Genomic DNA, 27,009 nt, shown 5'->3' with positions numbered 1-27,009 from the left:
ATATAGTCACCCGCACAAAAAAGAAAAAAAAGAATTGCATATATAGTCAACACGCACTGCATTTTACTCTACTTAATATATGCCCTAATAATGGGAGATCTCTCCCTATTTGGACCAGCAGGCTGTCATTTGACTAGATCCCAAATTCCCATGTGAAGGGCTTCCGCAGGAACCACAATCGAACATGCAGATAGTTCTTTCAGCCGAGGAACAGACAGCGAGTAGGCCCCGTTTGGCTTTTCTTCATCCAGCATTGCCTCGATTGTCTCTCTGCACCTACCTGTGTGTTTTGTTTTCCTTAGAACGCCACTACCTGTTAGGTTGGACGCTTTCCATTTTGTTGTGTCCTGTGTGATTGTGACAGCCTAATCCATCTTTTGGTTTTTGATGCTCCTCGTGGCTCCTATGATGCCCCGGTGTGATCCACCGCCCACGGCAAGATCCCCCCTGGAACTGGACGATCCAGAAGCGGGGCCACTAGAGTGCAGCGTCGTGGTCACGCAGAATGATTTTAACTACCTTTTTCGTGCATGTATAATTTTGAGGCTGAAAAAGGTAGCGTTATCTAGAGTTGGAGGAGATGCATGGTGTACCTATCGTGCGCTAAAGAACCTTAATAATGGCGGCCCAATCCGCAAAGGGATAAAGTGTCCCAACCAAGATTTGTTTAGCTGTTGCAAACAAGAGATGAGTAGTTTCTTCCCTGCTACAGAAATTTTATTTTGGGTTATGATCACATGTTCAAATTTTGTGATGCACTTGTACTATTTATTATCACATGTCTAGATTTTAAGACCCTTGCATTAAATCACTGCATGCAAGGACCAAGAGAAAACTCATCAATGTAGAAGTTTCTGGTCATTTAGTGATCATGCATTGTAATTAATGCATCAGTAAACATAACTTTTTGAGTAAAACAATCGTAGTAATTAGGAACTTTTGCAATATACGGAATTTAATACACCACTCACCATCTAAGGGATTCTGAAAGTGAGCTTTAATAAATCGAAAAGGAGGGAGTATTTATTGTGAATTCAACCAAGGACGCAGGTAGTTAACATTTTATGCTGCTAATTTTAGGAAACAGCAGACGTTCTTAATCAATGCAGTGTATAGGGCCACTTTATCTTCCTCCCGTTTCCACACTTAAGTGGGTGCCGGAAAAGGGTAACATCCGAAGCGAATAAACAGCCGGGAGGGAGCCACATATTAATTAACCCATTTCTGTTTTAAATCCGTCCTCCCCTTCCTCGCCCACTTCCACCACCACCACCACCACCACCACCTCGTCTCCCCTCCCTCCCACCACCTCCGCCACCGCCCAGCTCCAGCCCTAGCTCCGATCTCGCCGCCGCCGGGCCCCGGATCCCGCCCCGCGACGAGACGCGCCCCGGCCTCCTGGTCCTGGGCACGACGCTCCCTCCTCCCGCTCCGCCTTGCGTGTAAGTCCTCCTCCTCCTCCCACCGTCTCGACCACGGCCCCGCGCTCCCGCCCGGCCTCCTAGCATTGGGGAGCGGGGCGCCCCGGAGACGGGCGCGGCCTGCCGCTGCGTTCCGGCGCTGTTGCTCGTGCTGTTTGGGGCGCCGGGGCTCCGGTTCGCGGGTGGGCTTCGCGAGGTGATTTGGGCGTGGCGCGCGTGATTTGGCGCGGGATTGCGCGTTTTGTCAAGGTGGCGATCGGGTTCGGATTGGGAATGCGGTCTGGGTCTCGGTGGGGATCGTGGGATTGGCCGCGAGTTGACTTTTGGGAGCAGCGGCTATTTTGACCATGCCCTGCGATTTGATTTGGACAGGGAGATCGCCGCCTCGTGCCTTTGCTGTTCTAATCGTCTAGACATGCCATTAGCTCGAAATGTTTATTTGGGGCCTACATGCCAAACTTCGTTGTCACAGCCGAAACAAGTGGCAAAGGTAAGAAAAAGCAGTAGATCTCATAGAATAACATGTAAGAAGGTTCAGGACGATTTCGTTGTTGCGTGGCATCTTGCCGTATTCCCTTCGTACATGACAGATCCCTTGAGTGATCGCCATTGCTTTGTTTCTTGTAGATGAATGTGGTTAATGGATTAATCTTGTGTAACCTTGCATTGCAGAAAGGTGGCAGCATTGGGGGGATAATTTTGTTCTCACCCTGTTTGGTACGTGGCACGTAGTTTTGGCGTTCTGAAGTATATGTTGGCGGAGGGTATAATCCGGATATATTACTCTTGATTCTGCAATGGCAAGGAGATGAAAGTACCGCGGGTGTGGCAGCGGGGCAGCAAGGACATGACAGCCATGCCACATCCGCGCCACCGCACTGCCAAGAAGCCCATGTGGATAATTGTGCTACTGTCAATTGTTTGTGTTTCGTTGATTGGGGCTTATGTCTATCCTCCACGGCGCTACTCGACCTGTTACTTCTTTGCTTCAAGTGTTTGTACTCCCTTCAAGGATTGGCTCCCTGCTGTGACCCGGCGGGAGCCGACCGATCAAGAGGTTTTTTCGTCTGTGGTTATCAGGGATTTGCTTTCAATGCCTATGCCCGTCTCCAAGAAGCCAAAGATTGCATTTATGTTCTTGACACCTGGTTCATTGCCCTTCGAGAAATTGTGGGAGAATTTTTTGCAGGTTCTCTGCTGATATTCCTTTTAGACGAATATATAGAGTTTATATTATGTCTGTATGTAGAAACGTTTTTCTTAATCTAAAACGAGAAATGGTGTGCCTGAACTTCTGTATACAGGGCCATGAGGGACGATATTCCATCTATATCCATGCATCTCGTGAAAAGCCTGTGCATTCTAGTCCTTTGTTTGTGGGCCGAGAAATTCGCAGTGAAAAGGTACGAAGTTCCACCACTACTTAGTATGCTTCTTTTCTCCGTTTATCTTAATCCACACGTCTAATCAGGCAATGGAATTCAAATAAGTAAGAAAGATCATCGTAATTTAACACTTTATGTGGTTGTTGAGAAAGAAGAAAATCTTGTCATCGCTCGTGTTTTCCTACATTCTTAATCGATATGCAAAACTGGCAAAACAATAACAAATATGGATCATACCGCAGTTAGAAATATGGACAAGGGTGTAAGGCTACATTTGGGCAGTAGTACATGTATAAAGGGTACTGTACAATGATGACTGATTGTCTATATAGCATTATTCGGTGATTATTTAAACCACGCTAATGCAAGATAACTTGTTTGCTCATTCAAAAATGGGTGCCGAGATAACTATATGTTGCTCATATTACAAGATGCCCAAGTCTCATAATCTGACCGTAAACCATACTATGTCTCTATATAATAAAAGATTAATGCTTTTCTACTATTGAGACTTCGTCTGTATGCCTTATGGAATTTGTTTCTACTATTGAGACTATCTCATGTGCCTTATGGAATTTCCGCAAGATTAGAAAATCTTTTCTGTAAATGAGAGGTTGTGGTGGTTCATCAACGCCTTCCTTCTCTCCTTTTTTTAATCGCGAAAAAATCTTGTAACAGAAAGAAAACTAACCAACTCACTGAAACATTGCTAAGCTCGTTTAATAAACGAATTTAACCACTTCCTAGAAAAATAAAGTTGAGCTACAAGGGTCGTAAAGAAGCATGACTAGGTGTGGCTGTGAAGGTGTGAGGCTGTAGGCCATGCATGATGCCGGTTTTGGCAGAACTCAGATGAGCACAAGAATGCAACTGAGATGTAAGGCAGGCTGGTTCATTGACATTGGTTTAACATGATCAGTATAGTTTTTTCATAGCAAAGCACGAATATTCAGCTAGTCTACCAAAATATAACAGATGTTATTGTGAGGTTATGGGGATGATTGGATGATAGAATGCATTGAGATAGAAAATTGCAATATGCATAGAAAAAATGAGTACATGATATATTGGTAGAACTCATTACAGTTGACATAGGAATATGTGAATGCAACTGGATTAGTCATGCATGCGAGATGAGTTTTTTGCCTGGCTGTAACTTGCTGTCTTTTGTGGTCATGCATGTGAAATGAGCTATTTTGTCTGGCTGCAACTTCCTGTGTTTTGTACGCGGTTGGTTCTCTTATAAGAAGACCACTATACTGCTTTGCAGCAAAAGAACCATTCCCAACTTCTAGAATTTCACAGCAATTTGTGATTCCTATCTTCTGTATACAACACATCACATTATTAGTTTATAAGCTACATGTTTTTCTTTATAAAACTAAACATTGTAATTTTTTTATAATGCAGGTAGTATGGGGCAGGGTTTCAATGGTTGATGCAGAGAAAAGGCTGTTAGGAAATGCATTGCTAGACATTGATAATCAATTTTTCGTCTTGCTTTCTGACAGGTTTTGAATAATTCTTGCAAAAGGGTTCCTTAGTCAATTTTCTTCAGTATGTTAATATCCTTTTTCTTTGCATGGCAGCTGTATTCCACTACATACATTTGATTACATCTATAATTATCTGATGGGAACAAATGTTAGCTTCATTGACAGGTAAGAGCAATTTAACTAATATTTGGATACCTGTAAGAAGAGAAAACGCAAAAGACAGAAATGTAGCGTAGCGCCAAGAACACATAGTGCTATTTAGAAGATATCAACTCATGTATTGATGACAATACCTATACTCCGCTCGTCTAATTTCGCTTATCATCCTATTTACATGGAAACAGTTGTGAATATGGCAGATGCTCCAGTGTGCACGTTTTATCTCACTATCACTTGTATTTCTTATATCAAAGGAATGAACACAGCACATACGTCATCGAAAGGATAGTTTAGAATACATTACCTGTATCTTCCTTTTCGAAAGAATATAGCAAGGAGATATGTTTGCTGCCCACTTTGTATGGCAGAGTAAAATATGCATGTCTTTAGCCTTCTATTGATTGTTTGTCCATACTATCAGTTTCCTGGATCCTGGTCCTCATGGAAGTGGAAGGTATTCTATAGAAATGTTTCCTGAAATAGAGCACAGGGACTTCAGGAAGGGTGCGCAGGTACATGTTTTGCTTTACTACTACTACCGTGTTTTATAAAATGTACCACAACATGCATATGGTATCACAAAGGAACAAGTCCATTTTACACCATCAACTCTTCCAGAAGTCCAGAAAACACCTCCAGCCATTCCTTTCTTAGCCTCCAACTATTGAAACTGTCCACCTTTCGGTCGTTTCCCCTAGGCTAGATTCATGAGTGGGTCTCGACATGTTAGCAGCCACATCAGTTGTCTTGGCTTATCTGGCATCCCAACAGGCGACTCTATATAGAGTGGAATCCTAAGTAAATAGAAAATGATGATGGGGGCGTTTGTCTCAATGCCCACATCACTGTCATAGAAACATGTAGTGTCACATCAACCGAAACTATAATGTTTTAGGGAGAGGGGGTTGTTTTGACCAGTTGAGAGGTAAGGGATTGTAACACTTAATGGTTTTATAGCTGAGGGTATTATTGGACTTGCAGAGAAAGTTGGTCTCATGTGCTAGATTTAGTTGTGGTGACCTGATGGGTTTTGAGTTGAGGGGGTACAACCTTCGCCTTCACAGGTGCCGCAATGGCATGCCGGTAGGTACAGCGGTAACTTAGGTCTTGGATACTAATCTCTTAATAAGTTTACTGATAGCTCGATCAGGATCACATAGCCAGCCTTTCTTTATATAGAGGAATTGGGAAAGAAAAAGCTTAAGCCGAATCTGAAGGAGAAGTTAAGCACTAACAAACTTAAAAAAAAACTAAACAGATTGATACTATCCTAACTTGTGTATCAAGGTGATTTGGAGATAAAGGCACAGACTGCACCTTATCCTCCCTATCGCAGATATGTAATCACTTGGATTTCTTCATGCTTTGCTGAATAATTTTGTGCTTCCTGTAGTGGTTTGCTATAACAAGAAGGCATGCTATACTGATAATGGCAGACAACCTCTACTACCGTAAATTCAAGCTATATTGCAAGGTACGTTTCACTCTGATGCCAGTTATGTCATTGCTTGTTGCATGCATACAGTGATAACTGCTAGCTCCTTTTCTACGAGAAAATAAGTAGGTTTTGTAGAATAACATTTGATAATAATGCTAAGGTGTTAGTTTAGGTCTAAACCTCAAGATGTATAACTGAAAATGATCTGAAATTGGGAGAAGGCTTCTGCCGCAGTGCCTTATTTCGATTGCTTCATAGAAAAAACCACATGGAATCATGGGGGATAGTGTTTTAAACGAATGCTCACAGACCTTCAGACAGGTGTCTCCTATTTCAGCAGTGTGGCACTGTATAAAATCAGGCTCAAATAGCCACATCACATGCTGACAGGTGCCTTCTATTTCAGGCTATAAAATCAGGCTCAAATAGCCACATCACATGGTGCCATGATTGTTCTCATGCTGTTTTCAGAACCTATGCTTTGTGTTTCACCTTGCGACTGTTCTTTGGAAGTTGGTTTTAGATAAGCAATGTTTTTGCTTTGTGTTTTGCAGCCAACAGTGGGACGGAACTGTATCGCTGATGAGCACTATTTGCCAACCTTGTTCAAAGTTAGTAATAAATCTTTTGAACAGATATCTAGCTTTCTGTTCTCCATTTGCTTTTTTTATTTACTTCCACATTAATGTTCAGATAGTAGATCCTGGTGGGATCTCTAATTATTCAGTGACACATGTTGACTGGTCTGAGGGGAAATGGCATCCGAGGTCCTATAGAGCTGCTGATATTACCTATGAACTCTTAAGAAACATAACGGTATATGCTTTTATCTTAATTTTGCCAATTAACATGATCTGTATGTTATACACTGACTCAACTACTTAAATGTTCTGCAGTATTTCAATGAGATTGTGCACATTGCAAGTGATGAGTCTGTAAGCATAACTATTCCTACTTATCGCCCAATCACAATATATGATTTTTCTGTTACTAGGACTTGGTGATAATTAGTTGATTGTTGTGATCTAGTACTTGCCTTTGAATGCCTGAAGATGTTTTTCGTTTTGAATTTTTGCATTCATGTACTAGGAATCTAACTAAAACATACCTTGCATGTGATTACTATTTATGGATGTATTTTTTCCGAAAAGGAGGGGAAACCCCTGGCCTCTGCATCGGTTGATGCAAGCAGCCATCTATTGTTGCATAGTTTCAGCATGCACACAAGTCATACAAGAGTATAAAAGACTAGCACAACCAGTTGGTAATAAGATTACACGTTTCCCTTATGCCTCACTAATCCTATTACCAGACCGCTATCCAATGGACATCAAGATATTGTGTTCGTGTCATCAACAGTCATTCTGAAGAATTCCATTCCAATAGTTCAGCGAAATTTCTAGATGCAAATAGTCGTGTTGTAGCATTGATGTGAATGATTTTACATATTTCTTTATCTATATTGCAGAGAACTGTGACATCGACCCCATGTATATTGAACGGAAGAAAGAGACCGTGCTTCCTTTTTGCAAGAAAATTTTACCCAGATGCTGTCAACAATCTACTGAAGCTATTTCCCAGTTACACATCTGCTTGAATTCTACACGATTCTTTGCCATTGGCCTAGGATTCCCCTAGGATTTTTTCTTTTATGTAAATTTTGCAATTGATACTTAGCTTCTTAACAGAGATCCAGGGCCAGAGACATGTCGTTGCTGTAGCAACTATAACGACACACTGTCATTCTGGGACCCTAGGTAGGGCTGATGTTATATCTATTTAGTATATGGACACTGCCCTCATTGTAATCCACTGTGCCTTGTGCATGTTTCTGTTAGCTGTCCATTTCATCTTTTTTTCTCATTCCTGTATTTCTAACTTTCGCTTTCCTAGTTTCCTAGCTCCCATCTCTTGAGAAACAGGAGTTTTGTCCAGTTCAGCTGTTACTATACCCATCCTTTTTGGACACAGATTATGAAATGAGAGCAGCCTTATAGTCTAGCTTGCTCAGTTTTGCCGACATGTTTATATTTCTAATCTCTTTGTTTTCCAGATACACATACGCAGTAGTTTAGGCTTATGGCGAGTTAGTATGTCATTTGTGCAATTTCTTACCTGTAGCATTTTTTTTCAGTATTCAAAGTACTCCCTCCATCCCATAATGTAAGACGTTTTTTTGACACTACACTAGTATCAAAAAACGTCTTACATTATGGGACAGAGGGAGTAGTTTTTAGTATAAAAAATGCAGTTGTACTTGTCATGTTTGCTCCAAATGTGGATATTGCAAAGGTCAGCAGTGTACAACTGTACATCATCTTAACTCAACAGAAGAATTCAATTTGTGCTGGTTGCTCTACTGAGAATGGGAGTACCCATCTATATTGACTGAGATCAGAAACAGGGCCGGGCAATTCAGAGCAAACTTAAATCGCCTTGTTTTGAAGGAGCAGCCAGAGTTACAAGGTCAGTGAAAGGGTCACCAAACGGATTGTAAGTTCCGGCCGGATGCACACAATACTGGGGCTGCTGCTGGAAATACTGGTGCTGATGCTGCTGAGCCTGGAAATACTGCTGCTGATGCTGCTGCTGCAGCTGGGGCTGGTAGTATTGGAGCTGAGGCTGGTAGTAGTATTGCTGCTGATGTTGTTGAGCCTGGAAGTATTGCTGCTGCTGGGTCACCATTGCCAGCCGGATGTTGGAAGGGGGCGCAAAGCTGTTGGACATGGCGAAAGGGTCGTTCATTTCGAAGGGATTGTTGGCTTGTCCAAGGCTGCCGTTGTAGGCCACGCTGGCGATCTGCTGCCTCCTCGCCCCGTCTTCGTAGAGGCTGTCGAGTAGCATTATGTCAAAGCCCCCAGCCTGTTAATCAGATGGAAAATGTGCAAGTGTCATCAGTTTGAATTTTACAGCCATGGGCAATGTCTTCTGAGTTCTGACTATTAATTGGGCTAACAGGAACTAGCTAATTAGCAACGGTACTATGCTGACCAATTTGGTCTCAATTGGTTGGCTGGTGTAGCGGCTTGGAGCAGTGACGAGGGCCAGCTCCCACCCAGATGTGCTGCCAGAAAACAAATCTTGACAAGATGCTTTGCTTCCATCTCCTACAAGCAGAGACCAAAAAAAACATCCGATGACACTTTCTCGAAGAACATTTGGGAGCAACAATGCAGGTAAGTTAATTAGACATTAGAGCTCAATGTTTCGGCAACCATGCTTGTATATTACTGTATGATGCTATTTGAGAGAGCTTGACAGGAGAGGTATATATGGCGATCTCCTTCTGTACCTGGTGCCACAATAGCGAGTGCAAGCGCGTTGTGTTCATCAAGATCCACGACAAAGGGATTCACCTCCTCATCCAGGTTCTGCATGAAGCATGCAAGCAGGAAAGGACAGTAGTGAGATTCAGAGGAGATGAACCGAAATGGACCAGAAAAATAGCTTATGGAGAAGAATACGAGTAAATCTCCAGTGGTTTCCATTGCGGGCAGTTGTTGTTCAGGCTCAGGCTCAGGCTCAGGCTCTGGTTCTTGTTCAGGCTGTGCAGGCTCTTCTTGCTCCCCTTCCACCGGCTTTTTAGGTTCTTTTGGAGCTTCCTGGCTGTAGGTTAGTAGCTTCCTCTCCTCACTGTCCTGTTTTGGCAACAGGAAGAGTTACCAAACAGAGTGTTACAAAAGAACTGCTGTGGCACTTGCACTTACTTGTAGAACAGGTCTGCACTCACCAGTCTCCTGATTGTGGGACGTGGCACTTCTCTGATGTACTCCTCCATGGCTGCAAGAAATGATGGGGGTGGCTGTAGAACATCGCGCGATGAAAAGCACATTAGAACACCATGATCATGAGATGAAGAAGTTAGTCATTCACCCTTCCATTGTTCAAGACCAAGGTGAAGAGATGTACAGAAGGATGATGAGGAACCGACCTGTCTGAGAGTAAGAAACTGGAATGTCGTGTCAAGCTCAAGATCCTTGCAGAATTCGTAAAAATCAGCAAGGTTTTCTGCCTGCGGATTAGACAAAAATTCTAAGCTAGAATTCAAAGCCATAACAGAGTACAAATTTGGCATAAATAAGATGACAGACCTGCATGCTAGCTCTTTTATAGATTGCAATAGCCTTGATAGCATCATACCTCGGCCTCTCGAAGAACTGGATCATACCAATGAGATCCGGAAATCTGTGGTTATACTTTAGAGGTATTAACAAATATAAGTCATGTATGACAATGTCATGAAAAATCACTTTACCGTATCAACAAGGTTGATGATTCTATCATTGATTGCGCAATATGTTTTAAAGCTCTCCTCCAAAGCCTGTCGCATGCAACACACGGCCATAAGATTTCCTAGAACAAATATTACCTCGCAAAATGCAAACGACAACCTTTGTAGTAAAAAAAAGGCTTGTGGTTTACCAAGGCTAATGCATATTGAATGAGGTAGTTTGAGCATGCTAAACCTTCAGGCTGCAAAGGTGAAAACATGAATTCAGCTAGTAAACAGTTCTTAGAGCCAGTAGCGTAACAAGGCAGTGATCTGACCTGACAGCCCATAAGCCTGAAGAGCAGCTGCTGCAATGAAGGCAAATGCTCCATAAGATCAAGCCAAGGCATCGTCCTGGTTCTACTATGTGCCTGCATTTCTCAGGATCACAACCTTCCCATCCGCACAAGGCAAACAAACAAAACTTCGCCGCCACGATTGCTGAAAAGACATAGTCCCTACCTTGGCAGAATGCTGGGGAGATCTCATCAGACGCTCGGTTTCGATGTCGTATTTTAGATTCCTAAAGCACTCGAGCCGCTCCTCCAGGAAGAGCGCGTAGGTGCGAACCCACGCGGAGCAATCCCAAGCTGCCAAGATCAAGAACAAGGTGAATCATTTGAGGTGCCATTTCTACCGATTATGAATCGGGAAATGCCATTGCCTTGGGGTATCTTGCCTCATTGATGCAAGGATGTTTCACATCTTTTTCCCTGTTCCTGGGAGGAAAAGGAGGCATTGCAAGGGACCAACCTAATGGGCTCGAGCCATCCTTGAAATTCGCCATGTGCAAAAGGTTTCTTTTGTGTGAGTGGGCCAGGAACTCTTCCTTGAAAGTAGGATCGCCTTCTCGCAGAAGCCTGTGTATCACTATCAACGTCTTCAAGGCAACCTACAATAAGATGGCATGAACAATGCAGTAGTTAATGTGCTGAAAAGAAGGCTCGAAACATGGTTTACTTTCTAACCTAGACCATGAGAATGGAAGATGAGGAAATTGATAGGAGGCCACGAGGAAGGACACGCACTGTCCAATTCTTTGTCTTGGACAGCCTTCTGGACAAGGCGTATATGCAGTAGGCGACATCGGCGCGAGGGCGGGTCATCGAGGTTGCCAAGAATATTTCTGCAACAATGCGAGACGAAATGGCACTTACAAGATGCCAAGAATATTTTTGCAACAATGCGAGACAAAATGACAAGCTTACAAGATGAACCTGATGAGCCTGGCAAAAAAGGAAGAGAAACCGGAGAGCGGCGATTTGATGCCCGGGCTCAGATGAGCCCAGGCATGAACAGTACCATGATTTAAAAATTAAAAAAAAATCAATTTTTTTGTGGTGCAAGATGATCCTGTGCGTTAACTCCGTGTAAAATTTTGTGAAGTTTGGACATTTGTGGAGCTCGTGAAAAAGGGCAAATTTCAGATGGTTGAGAAATTTTTGGAAATCGCATTGTTCATGCCTGATTTTATCTTTTTTGCCACGAGCTTCTCGAATGTCCAAACTTCACAAAATTTTGCACGGAATTCACGCACAGGAGCATCTTGCACCACAATTTTTTTTAGAATTGTTTGAACTTTTTTTCTATTTTAAATCAAGGTACTGTTCACATGTGAGGGCTCCGGGTTGAATTATCGAGAGAAACCGTCCTAAATTTTCTAGGCGATGAAAGAGCGGATCGATTGCTCACTTCTGACGTGGCGCTCCTTGGGAGGGCATTCTACGTGGTTGGTCGCCTTGACAATGGCAATATCCAAATCCTGACAAACCCAAGCAAAGCCAGCCTTGTGAATCACACATCGATTATGGTAGGAAATGCACATCGAAAAGAGAAATTAATCGCACACAAGGAGTGACCCATCCATGCGTTGGTTGGTGGCTGACCTTGAAGTCGCTGTGGACCTTGGCGAGGCCGACCCTGGTGGAGTCCTTGAGGGCGCCGTAGGCCTTGCGCCACGACCCCATCAGGCTCCCCCCACCCCACGATCACCCCCGCGCCGTGGTTCCCTCCCTCGCTCGCTCGCTGCCTCCCTCTGCCCAACCGGCGGGTGGGGGTGGGGGTGGGGGTGGGGGAATGGCCCCCCTCCCGGGCTGGCTCTCGTTGACCCCTCGCGCTAATTTTGGCAAAGCAAGCTGCTAGCTCCATCGGTGCCGGTGCGAGCGATCCAGCTGCCGTCCGTTCGCCCCTACGCCTAAGCGGAAACGAATAATTTGAGCACGATGAGAGAGAAAGAATCATGGGTGGTGACGTCGTGATCGTATGTGACCGATTACCGCGGAGCTCTGTCTAGAAACGCACGGGAGGACCAAGAAGAAGACGAGGAAGCGCCCGTAACCGTCCGGACCATACGGTTCGGACGCGTTTTGCCATCCAACGTGGGCTCTATATCCATTCATGAGCCGGTTCGAACGTCTTTTTTTTTCATGAACCAGAATCAAACAGGTGATCGCGGGAGTCAGAACCGCTGCCACGCCCGCTTCTAACAAACCTGGCCTATCCAAAATCCTCTCCCTCACCTGCGCTCTTTTCCTCCAGAGTTTACGCTCCGCACTAAAGCCAGTCTAAAGCGAACGTGACCTCTCACTGGCGCCAGCATTGAAGCGTCTCGTTGGACGAGAGCGTCGCTTGCTGCATGCACGCTGCACACGCTTTCTCTCCGCATTAAAAAGGCACCCGTCTGCCCGCCTACCTTCATTAAACCAGCGCTTGTGCCAAGGAACACACTCTGGCATTCCGAGCGCCACACGTCCGTCCCTCTGCCGACCAACATTAAACAACTCTCTGGTTGACGCCTCACATCCACCCACTATTTAAGCGTGACCACGCGCCGGACAAACCACACAACACCCCGACATCAGTCTTCTCCTTGCACCACATCCGCCATGGCCTCATCGAGCTCCACATCCCTCTGGGACAACCTCTCGCTCGAGCAGAAGGAGATCACTAACATTGGAGCTAGCTGGGTTGCCCGGCGTGCCAGCTGGTTACACGTTGGCTTGTCAGTAAGCCCTCCGAAGTAGGTGCCACTGCCATCGCCAGGTCGTTCTCGACCGTCCATGCTGACCAATGCCGTCTCCCGATAAATCCTGCGTGAGCGATGGCGGCAACACATCCGACGGGCGGAGAAAGAAGCCATGTTAGCGGACTTTGACACAACGGCGGAGTGATTTGCCTAGGGCATGGACGACGACTTCGCCAACAACGCGTCGGTCGCGCCCCTGCGCCACAACGACGAAGGAGGCATGCCCGCATCTGTTGCCGATAATAAGGAAAAGTAGAACATGGGAGGCTGCTGCCGTCGCTTGGGTACCACGAAGGCCACTGCTACCGCCTCCCGGGTTGCAAAACCGGTGACTTGCCTGGTGAGGGGTTTGTAGGCCACGACGACCGTCTTCCCCTGCCCCAAAACCTACCCTGATCCGTGCTTCACGGTGGCGGAGGGAGGCTATTCTTCTCCTCCTGCTGAAGCATATCCCTTCGGGGCTCACAACAGTTTGATGAGCGGGCTGCCTAGCATAGGGAATACATGTCGTGGGAATGGAGATCCGTCATGGCCGGCATTAGACTAGATTTAGCCTAGTCCGGTGTAGTTTATTTGAAATATGTCCGAAATGTAAATGGTTTTGTCCGGCTTGTATGGAAATCATCTGGTTTGCATGTAATCCGTCCGGCCTAGCACTAGTAGAAAACAGGGCTTTCGTTCGGGCCAGATAAGCCCATTAGTCCCGGTTCAGTCACGAACCGGGACTAATGTGAGCATTGGTCCCGGTTCGTGCGGCTAAAGGCATTAGTCCCGGTTCAAATGAGCCCTTTAGTCCCGGTTTGAGACACGAACCGGGACTAAAGGGTGCGATGCCCTTTAGTCCCGGTTCGTATATCAAACCGGGACTAAAGATTAGACCTTTAGTCCCGGTTTGAGACACAAACCGGGACTAAAGGGTGCAATGCCCTTTAGTCCCGGTTCGTGCCTCAAACCGGAACTAAAGGTCCCATTTTCTAACTCTACACCCCCCATGGATCGCCTTTTCAGTTTTGTAAAAAAGCAAAAGAAAATGATAAAAACTTCAAAAAATAAAATCCTTCGAGATGTAGTTATATTACTACATCTACTAGTTAGGAAAATTAAAAAACTTAAATTTGGACATGTTTTGCAAAAAAGTGTCATAAAAAGTAAAACGGCTATAACTTTTGCATACGATGTCGAAAAAAACGTATAATATATCAAAATGTTCAGCACAAAAATTTATGCTCAAATTCTAAAAGGAAAAAAGTTATGCTCGAATTTCAGTATTTTTTTGAATTTTGGTTAAATCAGGTCAAACTACTTATTCAAGAAGTATTAGTGTTACTAAATAATTATTCAAGATTATTAGTGTTACTAAATAATTATTACATTTTTTAGAATTTTGGTCAAATATGGTCAAACTACTTATTCAAAAAATAGTAGTGTTACTATTGTCAGGAAAACAACAAGTGCAGACTTGGAAACGAGGGGGAATAGAACCCGAAAGTTAAGCGTGCTCAGACTGGAGTAGTGAGAGGATGGGTGACCTACCGGAAAGTTAGATGATTTAGAATGATGAGGGGTGATTAGAGATTAGAGGTTAAATTGAGCAGTGATGAGGGGTGATTAGAGATTAGAGGTTAAATTGAGCAGTGATGATGGGTGATCAGAGATTAGAGGTTAAATTGAGTAGTGATGAGGGGTGATTATAGATTAAATTGAAAAATAATTCAGAAATTTGAAAATAAAAAAATTCAAAACAATTAAAAAAATTTCAATTTTTTTAGTAAAAATACCTTTAGTCCCGGTTGTGATCGGCCGGGAAGTTAGATGATTTAGAATGATGAGGGGTGATTAGAGATTAGAGGTTTAATTGAGCAATGATGAGGGGTGATTACAGATTAAATTGGAAAATAATTCAGAAATTTGAAAAATTAAAAACATTAAAAATTAAAAAATCAATTAAAAAATCAATTTTTTTCGTAAACGGGACTAAAGTTGGAGCTCCAGACAGCGGCCACGTGGACGGCCTTTAGTCCCGGTTCTTACACCGGGACTAAAGGGGGGAGGCTTTAGTAACGACCCTTTAGTCCCGGTTCCAGAACCGGGACTAAAGGCCCTCTAGAACCGGGACAAATGATCCTTTTTATACTAGTGTAGTTTTGGATGGCCGGCTCCCGCATCCATGTCCCCATGTCCACGGATTGATCCCTCCCTGTTCGCGGACGGATGCGGTGTCCGGTTTACGGACCAATGTTGGAGATGCCCTAAAACTACTTTTTATGTGCCCAAGATGAAGGAAATATGCCCTAGAGGCAATAATAAAGTTGTTATTTATATTTCCTTATATCATGATAAATGTTTATTATTCATGCTAGAATTGTATTAACCAGAAACTTAGTACATGTGTGAATACATAGACAAACAGAATGTCCCTAGTATGCCTCTACTTGGCTAGCTCGTTAATCAAAGATGGTTAAGTTTCCTGACCATAGAAATGTGTTGTCATTTGATGAACGTGATCACATCGTTAGAATGATGTGATGGACAAGACCCATCCGTTAGCTTAGCATAATGATCGTTTAGTTTTATTGCTATTGCTTTCTTCATGACTTATACATCTTCCTCTGACTATGAGATTATGCAACTCCCGAATACCGAAGGAACACTTTGTGTGCTATCTAACGTCACGACGTAACTGGGTGATTATAAAAATGCTCTACAGGTGTCTCCGATGGTGTTTGTTGAGTTGGCATAGATCGAGATTAGGATTTGTCACTCCGAGTATCGGAGAGGTATCTTTGGGCCCTCTCGGTAATGCACATCACTATAAGTCTTGCAAGCAGTGTGACCAATGAGTTGGTTATGGGATGATGCATTACGGAATGACTAAAGAGACTCGCCGGTAACGATATTGAAGTAGGTATGATGATACCGACGATCGAATCTCAGGCAAGTAACATACCGATGATAAAGGGAGCAACGTATGTTGTTATGCGGTTTGACTGATAAAAGATCTTCGTAGAATATGTAGGAGCCAATATGAGCGTCCAAGTTCCGCTATTGGTTATTGACCGGAGATGTGTCTCGGTCATGTCTACATAGTTCTCGAACTCGTACGGTCCGCACGCTTAACGTTCGATGACGATTTATATTATGAGTTATGTGATTTGATGACCGAAGATTGTTCGGAGTCCCGGATGAGATCACAGACATAACGAGGAGTGTCGAAATGGTAGAGAGGTAAAGATTGATATATTGGGCGAAGGTATTCGGACACCCGAATGGTTTCGGGACGTTTCAGATATTTATCGGGGAACCGAGGGGTTACCGGAACCCCCCGGGGAAGTTATTGGCCTTAATGGGCCATAAGGAAGAAGGAGAGGGAAGGCCACAAGGTGCCCCCCCAAGGGCAGCCCGAATTAGACTAGGGGGAGGGGGCGCGGCCGCCCCCCTTCCTTCCCCTCTCCCTCTCCTTCCCTCCTTCCCCCTCTTGGATTAGGAAAGGGGGGGGGGGGCGATTCCTACTAGGTTTGGAGTCCTAGTAGGACTCCCCCCTGGCGCGCCTCCTCCCTGGCCGCCGGCCTCCTCCTCCCTCCTTTATATACGGGGGCAGGGAGGCACCCCAAAGGACAACAGACAATCTCTTAGCCGTGTGCGGTGCCCCCTCCACAGTTTACCACCTTGGTCATATCGTCGTAGTGCTTAGGCGAAGCCCTGCGCCGGTAACTTCATCATCACCGTTGCCACGTCGTCGTGCTGACGGAACTCTCCCTCGTCCTCAACTAGATCAAGAGCTCGAGGGACGTCATCGTGCTGAATGTTTGCTGAACACGGAGATGCTGTGCGTTCGGTGCTAGGATCGGTTGGATCACGAAGACGTTAGACTACATCAACCGCGTTAGTAAACGCTTCCGCTTTCGGTCTACGAGGGTACGTGGACACACTCTCCCCTCTCGTTGCTATGCATCACCTAGATAGATCTTGCGTGATCATAGGAATTTTTTTTGAAATACTGCGTTTCCCAACACAAGATACATTTTTCGAGAAAACTTTCACTCTATTCATCAATTGTTAAAATAGTAAAAGAACACCAAAAGTAAAAATTACATTCAAGTTCTTAGACCACCTTGTGTGCCCAAGATACATCATGTATCGAGGGACCCAACAAACAATCCCTCGACAGAACATATGAAGATCCCCTTTGTAGAACTGCACACACCAGCCACATCCAGTTCACCCAAAAGCTCAAGCTGACGGGGAAAGGTGTGCTAGGCATTTATACGTCAACACTTCACGTGTGGCTTCCTCGGACCTAAACGTGGACCAAAAGTGATTGCAATTTTTTTTATTAAACTGTATCAGCCGGGTCTTGAACTCAAGATATCTTGTCACCGATACCATGTTGAATTCATGTTCCAGTCAAGTCATCCAAAAATCCGAATTGATGGAGAGAGGAGTGCAATATATTTCAACACCCCTCCTCACGTCTAGACTATTTTAGCCCTTAAACATAAGATCGATGTAGCCATGTAGGCGTTGACAGGGTTATGAACTCAAGACCTCTTGGCTCGGATATCATGTAGAACTGCATGCATCAATCAGGTTACACAAAAACTCAAACTGATGGGGAAAGCTGAGCTAAGCATTTATACGTCAACACTCTCCTTGTTTGAAATAAAATCAAGAGTAAGCAGTGGTTACATATATCTGGAAAAAATGCAAATCTGCAGCGACAGCATATATGTAGCTGCTGCTTATTCATCTGCGTGAAGATAACTCCACTCCACACTTACACACCAACGTCACTTTTATGACAGTCTTATTATCGATTTGAAGCAAGCAAACTGTACCAACATGCTGGGTACGCATGATGGCTGATCGATGAGAGCATGCTACGCGCGTGCTCGATCGATCCTTATTTGATGATTTGATCGATGAGTTAGCAGCCGTTTGGGAGGAAGCCAACCTTGCCACCACGCACGTCGTAGACCACCTCCATGTTGGCCTGCGCCATCGACCCGACCACCGCGACGCCGGCGGGCGCGTAGGCCGGCGCCGGCGCGAACGCGAGGCACGCCACGCCGAAGACGTTTCTGGGGTCCTTGAAGTACAGCATGTGGTCGATGACGAGCTCCGCCCCGCCGTGGAACCTCAGGGTGATCATCGGCACCGAGTAAGAGCTCTCCCGCGAGAAGTCGTAGCACGTCTCGAGCTCCCCCAGCGGCGGCGCCCGGCGGTACTCCCGCATTTGCTCCCTGAACTCGTGCCGGAGAGCCGCGTACACGTGGTGGCTGAGGTAGTTGAAGGTGGTGTGCACCTCCAGCAGCGCGTCGCTGGCGAGCGCGGCGGGCGGGACGCGGAGATGCCGCACGCCCACGCTCACGCCGACGAGCCGGAGGAAGTAGAGGTTCGGGTGGGAAGCCTTGTCCCATACGGTGGCGTAGCCGCCCACCACGCCGCGGCCCGAGCGCTCCGGCCGGGTCGCGCCCAGGGAGAGGAAACCCGGGAAGCCCGGGTCCGCCGGCAGGCAGTAGGAGAAGGCGACCGTGTCCGGAGACACAAGGACCCGTGACGCCAGCGAGTGGCGCTCCCTGCTGAGGTCGAGGACTCCGGACGACCTCTCCGTCGTCGTGTCGGCGGCGGCGCCCATCTCCAAGCAAGCGAACCTGAACTCGTCGGCATGGACCGACCTCGAGAACGTGAGCGTGTCGGTGACGACGGTGGCGTTGAGCAGCACGGCGCCCTTCTTCTTCAGGGCGACCGTGCAGCTCCTGGGCCCGTTGCAAGCCCTGAGGGGACAATCTGGCGAGGCGCACGGGATCTGCGCGAGGGAGTGCGACCGGGAGGGGTCGAAGGACCTGACGCACGGGTCCCCGTCGGCGGAGCACGGCTTGCACTGGAGCAGCGTGGCCCCCACCGTGGCCGTGTCGAAGCCCACGGCGAGCTTTTGCACCGGGGTGCCGAAGCCGACGACGACGCTGTAGTCCGCCGCGCCCGGAAGAGCCGCGAGGGGAGCGCCGGTCGCGGGGATGGTGAGGCCAGCCTTGGAGTCCTCCGGCTCCGACTCGCCGAAGAGAGCGCGCAGGCGGAGGGAGTCGCGGTCGAAGGCGTCGCCGGCAGATAGCATGCTTTGGCCCTCGCCGGCGCCGGAAGGAGAGCACGGGCTCAGCCGGTGCACTACAGGTAGGCGTCCTGCCGGTACTTCACCGCCATCTGTGCATATGTGTCGACAAGTTGATTAGTAAGTGCACGTTCTGATGTACTTTAGTAGTAATGCGATCGACACTTCACCTGAAGGCGCTGGCGAGCAGGTCGGCGGGGCCATCGAATCGGACGAGCGGACGAAGGTCTGCTTCCCGCCATTGATGAAGCTGGTGTGGTAGGAGCTACCGAGATGAGGGGCGAGAACGAGCAGGCAGAACAGCAGAGAAGGAATGGCAGAAGCCATTGCTTGTGGTACTTCGATTGTAATGTGTAGCAAATGGTTGCTGCGTATGGTATATCGTAGAGACATGTCACATATATATAGCCATGGCGTCGAGGCTGTGCGATCAGCATTGTTCTTGTACTACGTAGCTAGGGTTCTTCTGTCATCCTGCGACGACTAATATAAAATGGTTTTTCTCAGCCTTCTGCGTGGTTTCTCTTGTTTATATGTCTCCACGTACGATCAGCCCAAAGCTGGTACGTATACACGACGTTTGTGCGTACGTAGGTGGATCGGGATTAGCGTTCGTGTGCTTCCAGCAGAGCGATCACAAAATCGTGCGGCTAACCGGCACCATGATTTGAGCTTTTTTTTTAAACATCAGTACAGACCCGCACGCACACCCTGCCCCTATGAACACCTCCGAGAGACTGAACCGACATATCATCTTGAGATTTATGAAGTTGCCGTAGGCACCTTGTCGTCGACGGTCTCCTCCCACTGAGGACGCATCATCGGAAATCCTGAAATGATCCAGGAATAATGCGAGCACCAGGACTTGAACCTTCGTGGGCTGGAAATACCACTGTCCTTCTAATCATCCAACCACATTTTGGTTCGCTGATTTGAGCTTTTAATGTGTGCATTCTAGTTATGTGAAAGACGGGTATATATGCTTATGATGTGTTGTATCTTTTTCATGCCTTATTTAAAACAAGTAACCGCCTGCCATTTTCATTAAGAGTAGAGAGAGAGAGAGTAGATTATAAGCCTCATAGGTGCGAAGAACATGCTTTTAGGGCATCTCTAGCCGATACCTTATATTTTAACTCTTTATATGATTTCTTATACTTAACTTATTATAATTTTGAGGAGTTAAACAGGGGCGTACTTAGCCGAATCGCTATATTTAACTTCAAAGAAAATTTAGGGCACAAGTAAAGATCTCAAGCTTTCGCCTCCTCCTGTCGGCGCAGCCGCCGGTCCGCTCCATCTCCGATGGCCTTTGGGCCATAGAGGTGCGGAGAACCTCAGCCCCCAGCCGCGGGAAGGACCCCATTCTCGTTCTTGTTAGGTTCAGCATCATGGTTGGGGCTGTGTGGCGGCATCGATGTCCCTCGGTAGGAATAATGTCTCCCACATTCTATCTCTGCCCCGATGGTGCGTCTAGCATCATTGGAGGGCGTGTGGAGGTGTGTCTCCGTTGGATCTCGCGGGATTAGGTCGGTGCTGGTCTTCGGTGGATCTGTTTGGATACATTCGTCTTCGTTTGGGTGTTTACATATTTGATCCTTTCAATCATGACTTTTTCATTGACGATGGTTGATGCTCTGGTGCACTGGTCCTACGGGGCCTTAGCACGATGACTTTTCGACTATCTACTACAACAAGGTTTGCCCGGCTCCAACAAGGGAGGGGCGATGATGGCGGCGCACCTTTGGCTCGCTCCTGTTCTCATAGTCGTCGCTAGGTGGTCCACGGACCTTGATGTAATTTTAATTATTGTTGGTGTTTGTTGACTGCAATGATTGAAGATGAATAAATTGGAAGTTTTCTTGCATAAAAAGGAGAAAATTTAGGGCACGGTCTTTGTCATGTACGTTTCAAACAATTTGGCATTATTTCGTCAATTATTCGAATGGTTTGAACAAAACATACATAATAAATCAACTATAAACATGCATATAGTTTGTCTACTCAGGCAATAAATCAACTCAAGCACTTTTGTGCTCATCACCACCGCCATCACCTCCAAGGAAATTATCACCACCTCCATGACCACCACCATCTCCTCCATAGACACCACCACCGTCACATCCATGGACACCAGCACCACCATCTCCTCCATAGATACCACCACTGTCCCATCCATGGACACCACCACCATCACCCCCACGGCCACCACCAATCACCTCCATGAGAGACTTTCGATTGGGCCATGGTCTCCACACGACTGAGCTCCCGATACTTCCTTGTCGTGGCATCCATCATTCATGGTTCATGAACATGATAGTCCGCTCTTCATCCTTCTTTTCATTTGCAAGCCTTTGTTCCTCGAGTAAAATCCTATGCTCATCCACCTTCATCTTCCTCTCTTCGGCCGCCAACTTTGACATTCACTTCTCGTCCTCCAAGCACTTGAGCTCGTTCCACCTTGCCACCTTCTCTTCTTTGCTTTCACTCTCGTAAATGCTTTCTCGATCTCAATCATAGCACAAAGCTCCACCTTGTAGGCACCAACGCCTCCCCGATTCTTCCTCTCTTTTTTGCAAGTTTTTGCCCACGCGACCTCTTGTATGGGTCTCCATCCTCCTTGTCACCGGCTTCAACGGATCTGCTAATCCGTGATCTCTTCGGTGTGGTCTGGAATTTCCTCCAAATCCACTTTTCATTGCCAACTAGTCCTTGTAGCAATGGTGCAATGTGAAGGCCTAGCCGCAGTTCCTCTTGTTGTGTTGCTTGTATAGGGCTTGAGTGTGAAGGAAATATGCCCTAGAGGCAATAATAAATCTGTTATTTATATTTACTTATATCATGATAGATGTTTATTATTCATGCTAGAATTGTATTAACCGGAAACTTAGTACATGTGTGAATACATAGACAAACAGAGTGTCTCTGGTATGCCTCTACTTGATTAGCTCGTTAATCAAAGATGGTTAAGTTTCCTGACCATAGACATGGGTTGTCATTTGATGAACGGGATCACATCATTAGAGAATGATGTGATGGACAAGACCTATCTATTAGCTTAGCATAATGATCATTTAGTTTTATTGCTATTGCTTTCTTCATGACTTATACATCTCTGACTATGAGATTATGCAACTCCCGAATACCAGAGGAACACCTTGTGTGCTATCAAACGTCACAACGTAACTGGGTGATTATAAAGATGCTCTACAGGTGTCTCCAATGGTGTTTGTTGATTTGCCATAGATCGAGATTAGGATTTGTCACTCCGAGTATGGGAGAGGTATCTCTGGGCCCTCTCGGTAATGCACATCACTATAAGCCTTGCAAGCAATGTAACTAATGAGTTAGTTGCCGGATGATGCATTACTGAATGAGTAAAGATACTTTCCAGAAACGAGATTGAACTAAGTATGATGATACCGACGATCGAATCTCGGGCAAGTAACATACCGATGACAAAGGGAATAACGTATATTGTTGTGCGGTTTGACCGATAAAGATCTTCGTAGAATATGTAGGAGCCAATATAAGCATCCAGGTTCTGCTATTGGTTATTGACCGGAGATGTGTCTCGGTCATGTCTACATGGTGCTCGAACCCGTAGGGTCCACACGCTTAACGTTCGATGACGATTTGTATTATGAGTTATGTGTTTTGGTGACCGAAGATTGTTTGCAGTCCCGGATGAGATCATGGACATGGCGATGAGTCTCGAAATGGTTGAGAGGTAAAGATTGATATATTGGAAGGTTATAAACGGACATCGGAATGGTTCTGAGAAGGATCGAGGATTTTTCAGAGTACAGGGAGGTTACCGGAACCCCCCGGGAAAGTTAATGGGCCTAATGGGCCATAGTGGAGGAAAGGAGGCAGGCCACGGGAGGTGGCGGCCCCCACCTTGCCCAATCCGAATTGGACAAGGGGAGGGGCGCGACCCCCCTCTGTCCTTCTCCTTCTGCCTTCTTTCCCCTTTCCCCTTTCCGTTGATTGGAAGGAGGGGGGCCGAATCCTACTTGGACTAGGAGTCCAAGTAGGACTCCCCCCTTGGCGCGCCCCCTTGGGCCGTCCACCTCTTCCTCCCCCCTTTATATACGGGGGCAGGGGCACCCCAAAGACACACCAAGATTTCTCTTAGCCGTGTGCAGTGCCCCCCTCCATAGTTTACTCCTCCGGTCATATTGTCGTAGTGCTTAGGCGAATCCCTGTGTGGATCACATCACCATCACCATGCCATCATGTTGTCGAAACTCTCCCTCGACCCTCTACTGGATCAAGAGCTCAAGGGACGTCATCGAGCTGAACGCGTGCTGAACACGAAGGTGTCGTACGTTCGGTACTTGGATCGGTTGGATCGTGAAGACGTCCGACTACATCAACCACGTTAACCTAACACTTTCGCTTTCGGTCTATGAGCGTACGTGGACACACTCTCCCCGTCTCGTTGCTATGCATCTCCTAGATAGATCTTGCGTGATCGTAGGAAAATTATTGAAATTGCATGCTACGTTCTCCAACAGTGGCATCCGAGCCAGGTTTATGTGTAGATGATATGCACGAGTAGAACACAAAGAGTTATGGGCGATAATAGTCATACTGCTTACCACCAATGTCTTACTTTGATTCGGCGGTATTGCTGGATGAAGCGGCCCGGACCAATATTACATGACCGCGTTCATGAGACTAGTTCTACCGACGTGCTTTGCACACAGGTGGCTGGCGGGTATCTGTTTCTCCAACTTTAGTTGAATCGAGTTTGACAACGGCCGATACTTGTTGAAGGTTAAAACAACACACATGACGAAAAATCGTTGTGGTTTTGATGCGTAGGTAAGAAGGGTTCTTGCTAGAAGCTCGTAGCAGCCACGTAAAACTTGCAACAACAAAGTAGAGGACGTCTAAATTGTTTTTACAGGGCATGTTGTGATGTGATATGGTCAAAATGATGAGATATAAATTGTTGTATGAGATGATCATGTTTTGTATCAGTTATCGGCAACTGGCAGGAGCCATATGGTTGTCGCTTTATTGTATGAAATGCAATCGCCATGTAATTGCTTTACTTTATCACTAAGCGGTAGCGATAGTCGTAGAAGCAATAGTTGGCGAGATGATAAAGACGCTATGATGGAGATCAAGGTGTCAAGCCGGTGACGATGGAGATCATGACAGTGCTTTGGAGATGGAGATCAAAGGCACAAGATGATGATGGCCATATCATATCACATATTTTGATTGCATGTGATGTTTATCTTTTATGCATCTTATTTTGCTTAGTACAGCGGTAGCATTATAAGATGACCCCTCACTAAATTTCAAGGTATAAGTGTTCTCCCTGAGTATGCACCATTGCTACAGTTCGTCATACCGAGACACCATGTGATGATCGGGTGTGATAATCTCTATGTTCACATACAATGGGTGCAAGCCAGTTTTTGCATGTGCAGAATACTTGGGTTAAACTTGACGAGCCTAGCATAAGCAGATATGTCCTCAGAACACTGAGACCGAAAGGTCGAACGTGAATCATATAGTAGATATGATCAACATAGTGATGTTCACCATTGAAAACTACTCCATCTCACATGATGATCGAACATGGTTTAGTTGATATGGATCACGTGATCATTTAGATGACTAGAGGGATGTCTATCTAAGTGGGAGTTCTTTAGTAATATGATTAATTGAACTTTAATTTATCATGAACTTAGTACCTGATAGTTTTTGCATATCTATGTTGTTGTAGATAAATGGCCCATGCTACCGTTCCGTTGAATTTTAATGCGTTCCTAGAGAAAGCTAAGTTGAAAGATGATGGTAGCAACTACACAGACTGGGTCCGTAACTTGAGGATTATCCTCATTGCTGCACAAAAGAATTACGTCCTAGAAGCACCGCTAAGTGAAAAACCCGTTGCAGGAGCAACTCCAAACGTTATGAACGTGTGGTAGAGCAAAGCTGATGACTACTCGATAGTTCAGTGTGCCATGCTTTACGACTTAGAATCGGGACTTCAAAGACGTTTTGAACGTCATGGAGCATATGAGATGTTCCAGGAGTTGAAGTTAATATTTCAAGCAAATGCCCAAGTTGAGAGATATGAAGTCTCCAACAAGTTCTATAGTTGCAAGATGCAGGAGAATAGTTCTGTCAGTGAACACATACTCAGAATGTCTAGGTACCATAACCACTTGACTCAGTTGGGAGTTAATCTTCCTTATGATAGTGTCATTGACAGAGTTCTTCAATCACTGCCACCAAGCTATAAAGGCTTCATGATGAACTATAATATGCAAGGGATGGAAAAGACAATTCCCGAGCTCTTCGCAATGCTAAAGGCTGCGGAGGTAGAAATCAAGAAGGATCATCAAGTGTTGATGGTTAACAAGACCACTAGTTTCAAGAAAAAGGGCAAAGGGAAGAAGGGGAACTTTAAGAAGAACAACAAGCCAGATGCTGCTCAAGGGAAGAAGCCCAAGTCTGGACCTAAGCCTAAAACTGAGTGCTTCTACTACAAAGGGACTGGTCACTGGAAGCGGAACTGCCCCAAGTATTTGGCGGATAAGAAGGATGGCAAAGTGAAAGGTATATTTGATATACATGTTATTGATGTGTACCTTACTAATGCTCATAGTAGCGCCTGTGTATTCGATATTGGTTCTGTTGCTCATATTTGCAACTCTAACATGGGCTACAGATTAAACAAAGATTGGCTAAGGACGAGGTGACGATGCGCGTGGGAAATGGTTCCAAAGTCGATGTGATCTCCATCGGCACGCTACCTCTACATCTACCGTCGGGATTAGTTTTAGACCTAGATAATTGTTATTTGGTGCCAGCGTTGAGCATGAACATTATATCTAGATCTTGTTTGATGCGAGACGGTTATTCATTTAAATAAGAGAATAATTGTTGTTCTATTTATAGGAGTAATATCTTTCATGGCCATGCACCCTTGATGAGTGGTCTATTTTTGTTGAATCTCGATTGTAGTGATACACATATTCATAATATTAAAGCCAAAAGATGCAAAGTTAATAATGATAGTGCAACTTATTTGTGGCACTGCCGTTTAGGTCATATTGGTGTAAAGCGCATGAAGAAACTCCATGTTGATGGGCTTTTGGAATCACTTGATTATGAATCACTTGATGCTTGCAAACCATGCCTCATGGGAAAGAGGACTAAGACTCTGTTCTCCGGAACAATGGAGTGAGCAATTGACCTATTGGAAATAATACATACTGATGTATGCAGTCCGATGAGTGTTGAGGCTCGTGGCGGGTATCGTTATTTTCTAACCTTCACAGATGATTTGAGCAGATATGCGTATATCTACTTAATGAAACATAAGTCTGAAACATTTGAAAAGTTCAAAGAATTTCAGAGTGAAGTGGAAAATCATTGTAACAATAAAATAAAGTTTCTACGATCTAATCGTGGAGGTGAATATTTGAGTTATGAGTTTGGTCTTCATTTGAAACAATGTGGAATAGTTTCGCAAATCATGCCACCTGGAATACCACAGCGTAATGGTGTGTCCGAACGTCATAATCATACTTTATTAGATATGGTGCATTCTATATCTCTTACCGATTTACCGCTATCATTTTGGGGTTATGCTTTAGAGACAGCTGCATTCACATTAAATAGGGCACCATCTAAATTCGTTGAGACAACACCATATGAACTGTGGTTTGGCAAGAAAC

General features: G+C 45.5%; 3 protein-coding genes across 3 annotated transcripts; 1 reads left to right on the top strand and 2 right to left on the bottom strand.

Annotated features, from left to right (window-relative positions):
• The first annotated feature begins 1,251 nt into the window (after nucleotides 1–1,251).
• Nucleotides 1,252–7,900, top strand: LOC119316334 (glycosyltransferase BC10-like). Its single transcript, XM_037590647.1, has 11 exons — nucleotides 1,252–1,442; nucleotides 2,094–2,610; nucleotides 2,726–2,824; nucleotides 4,217–4,317; nucleotides 4,396–4,467; nucleotides 4,883–4,973; nucleotides 5,855–5,935; nucleotides 6,454–6,510; nucleotides 6,593–6,715; nucleotides 6,796–6,834; nucleotides 7,368–7,900. The coding sequence occupies exons 2-11, from the start codon at nucleotides 2,230–2,232 to the stop codon at nucleotides 7,494–7,496; spliced, it is 1,173 nt and encodes a 390-aa protein (XP_037446544.1). The 5' UTR covers nucleotides 1,252–1,442; nucleotides 2,094–2,229; the 3' UTR covers nucleotides 7,497–7,900.
• Nucleotides 7,901–8,197: 297 nt separating this feature from the next.
• On the bottom strand, nucleotides 8,198–12,157 carry LOC119318931 (putative clathrin assembly protein At5g57200). Its single transcript, XM_037593480.1, has 15 exons — nucleotides 12,056–12,157; nucleotides 11,862–11,931; nucleotides 11,198–11,295; nucleotides 10,923–11,061; nucleotides 10,632–10,759; nucleotides 10,448–10,540; nucleotides 10,322–10,372; nucleotides 10,155–10,220; nucleotides 9,991–10,056; nucleotides 9,831–9,911; nucleotides 9,630–9,701; nucleotides 9,364–9,537; nucleotides 9,192–9,270; nucleotides 8,891–9,006; nucleotides 8,198–8,761 (listed from the first exon to the last, which is right to left on the bottom strand). Exons 1-15 carry the CDS (start codon nucleotides 12,134–12,136, stop codon nucleotides 8,315–8,317), a joined length of 1,761 nt encoding a protein of 586 aa, XP_037449377.1. The 5' UTR covers nucleotides 12,137–12,157; the 3' UTR covers nucleotides 8,198–8,314.
• Nucleotides 12,158–18,118: 5,961 nt separating this feature from the next.
• LOC119318779 (aspartyl protease 25-like) lies at nucleotides 18,119–19,627 on the bottom strand. The gene is made up of 2 exons (XM_037593370.1): nucleotides 19,471–19,627; nucleotides 18,119–19,392 (listed from the first exon to the last, which is right to left on the bottom strand). Exons 1-2 carry the CDS (start codon nucleotides 19,625–19,627, stop codon nucleotides 18,119–18,121), a joined length of 1,431 nt encoding a protein of 476 aa, XP_037449267.1.
• Nucleotides 19,628–27,009: the final 7,382 nt, after the last annotated feature.

Source organism: Triticum dicoccoides, chromosome 6A (genome assembly GCF_002162155.2).
Source record: "Triticum dicoccoides isolate Atlit2015 ecotype Zavitan chromosome 6A, WEW_v2.0, whole genome shotgun sequence".
Taxonomy (NCBI): Eukaryota; Viridiplantae; Streptophyta; class Magnoliopsida; order Poales; family Poaceae; genus Triticum; species Triticum dicoccoides.
The sequence above is the reverse complement of the archived record's forward strand: the minus strand, read 5'-3'. Positions and strand labels throughout refer to the sequence as shown.

Bases quoted from the DNA above. Each gene is read 5' to 3' on its own strand.
- LOC119318931 (XM_037593480.1), bottom strand. From the start codon at position 12,136: ATGGGGTCGTGGCGCAAGGCCTACGGCGCCCTCAAGGACTCCACCAGG. The intron at 11,932-12,055 runs GTCAGCCACCAA...TGGGTTTGTCAG, and splicing joins AGGTCCACAGCGACTTCAAG to GATTTGGATATTGCCATTGT. The intron at 11,062-11,197 runs GTGCGTGTCCTT...ATCTTATTGTAG, and splicing joins CCAAGACAAAGAATTGGACA to GTTGCCTTGAAGACGTTGAT.
- LOC119318779 (XM_037593370.1), bottom strand. From the start codon at position 19,627: ATGGCTTCTGCCATTCCTTCTCTGCTGTTCTGCCTGCTCGTTCTCGCC. The intron at 19,393-19,470 runs GTGAAGTGTCGA...ACATATGCACAG, and splicing joins CTGCTCGCCAGCGCCTTCAG to ATGGCGGTGAAGTACCGGCA.
- LOC119316334 (XM_037590647.1), top strand. From the start codon at position 2,230: ATGAAAGTACCGCGGGTGTGGCAGCGGGGCAGCAAGGACATGACAGCC. The intron at 4,468-4,882 runs GTAAGAGCAATT...CCATACTATCAG, and splicing joins AATGTTAGCTTCATTGACAG to TTTCCTGGATCCTGGTCCTC. The intron at 6,716-6,795 runs GTATATGCTTTT...AATGTTCTGCAG, and splicing joins AACTCTTAAGAAACATAACG to TATTTCAATGAGATTGTGCA.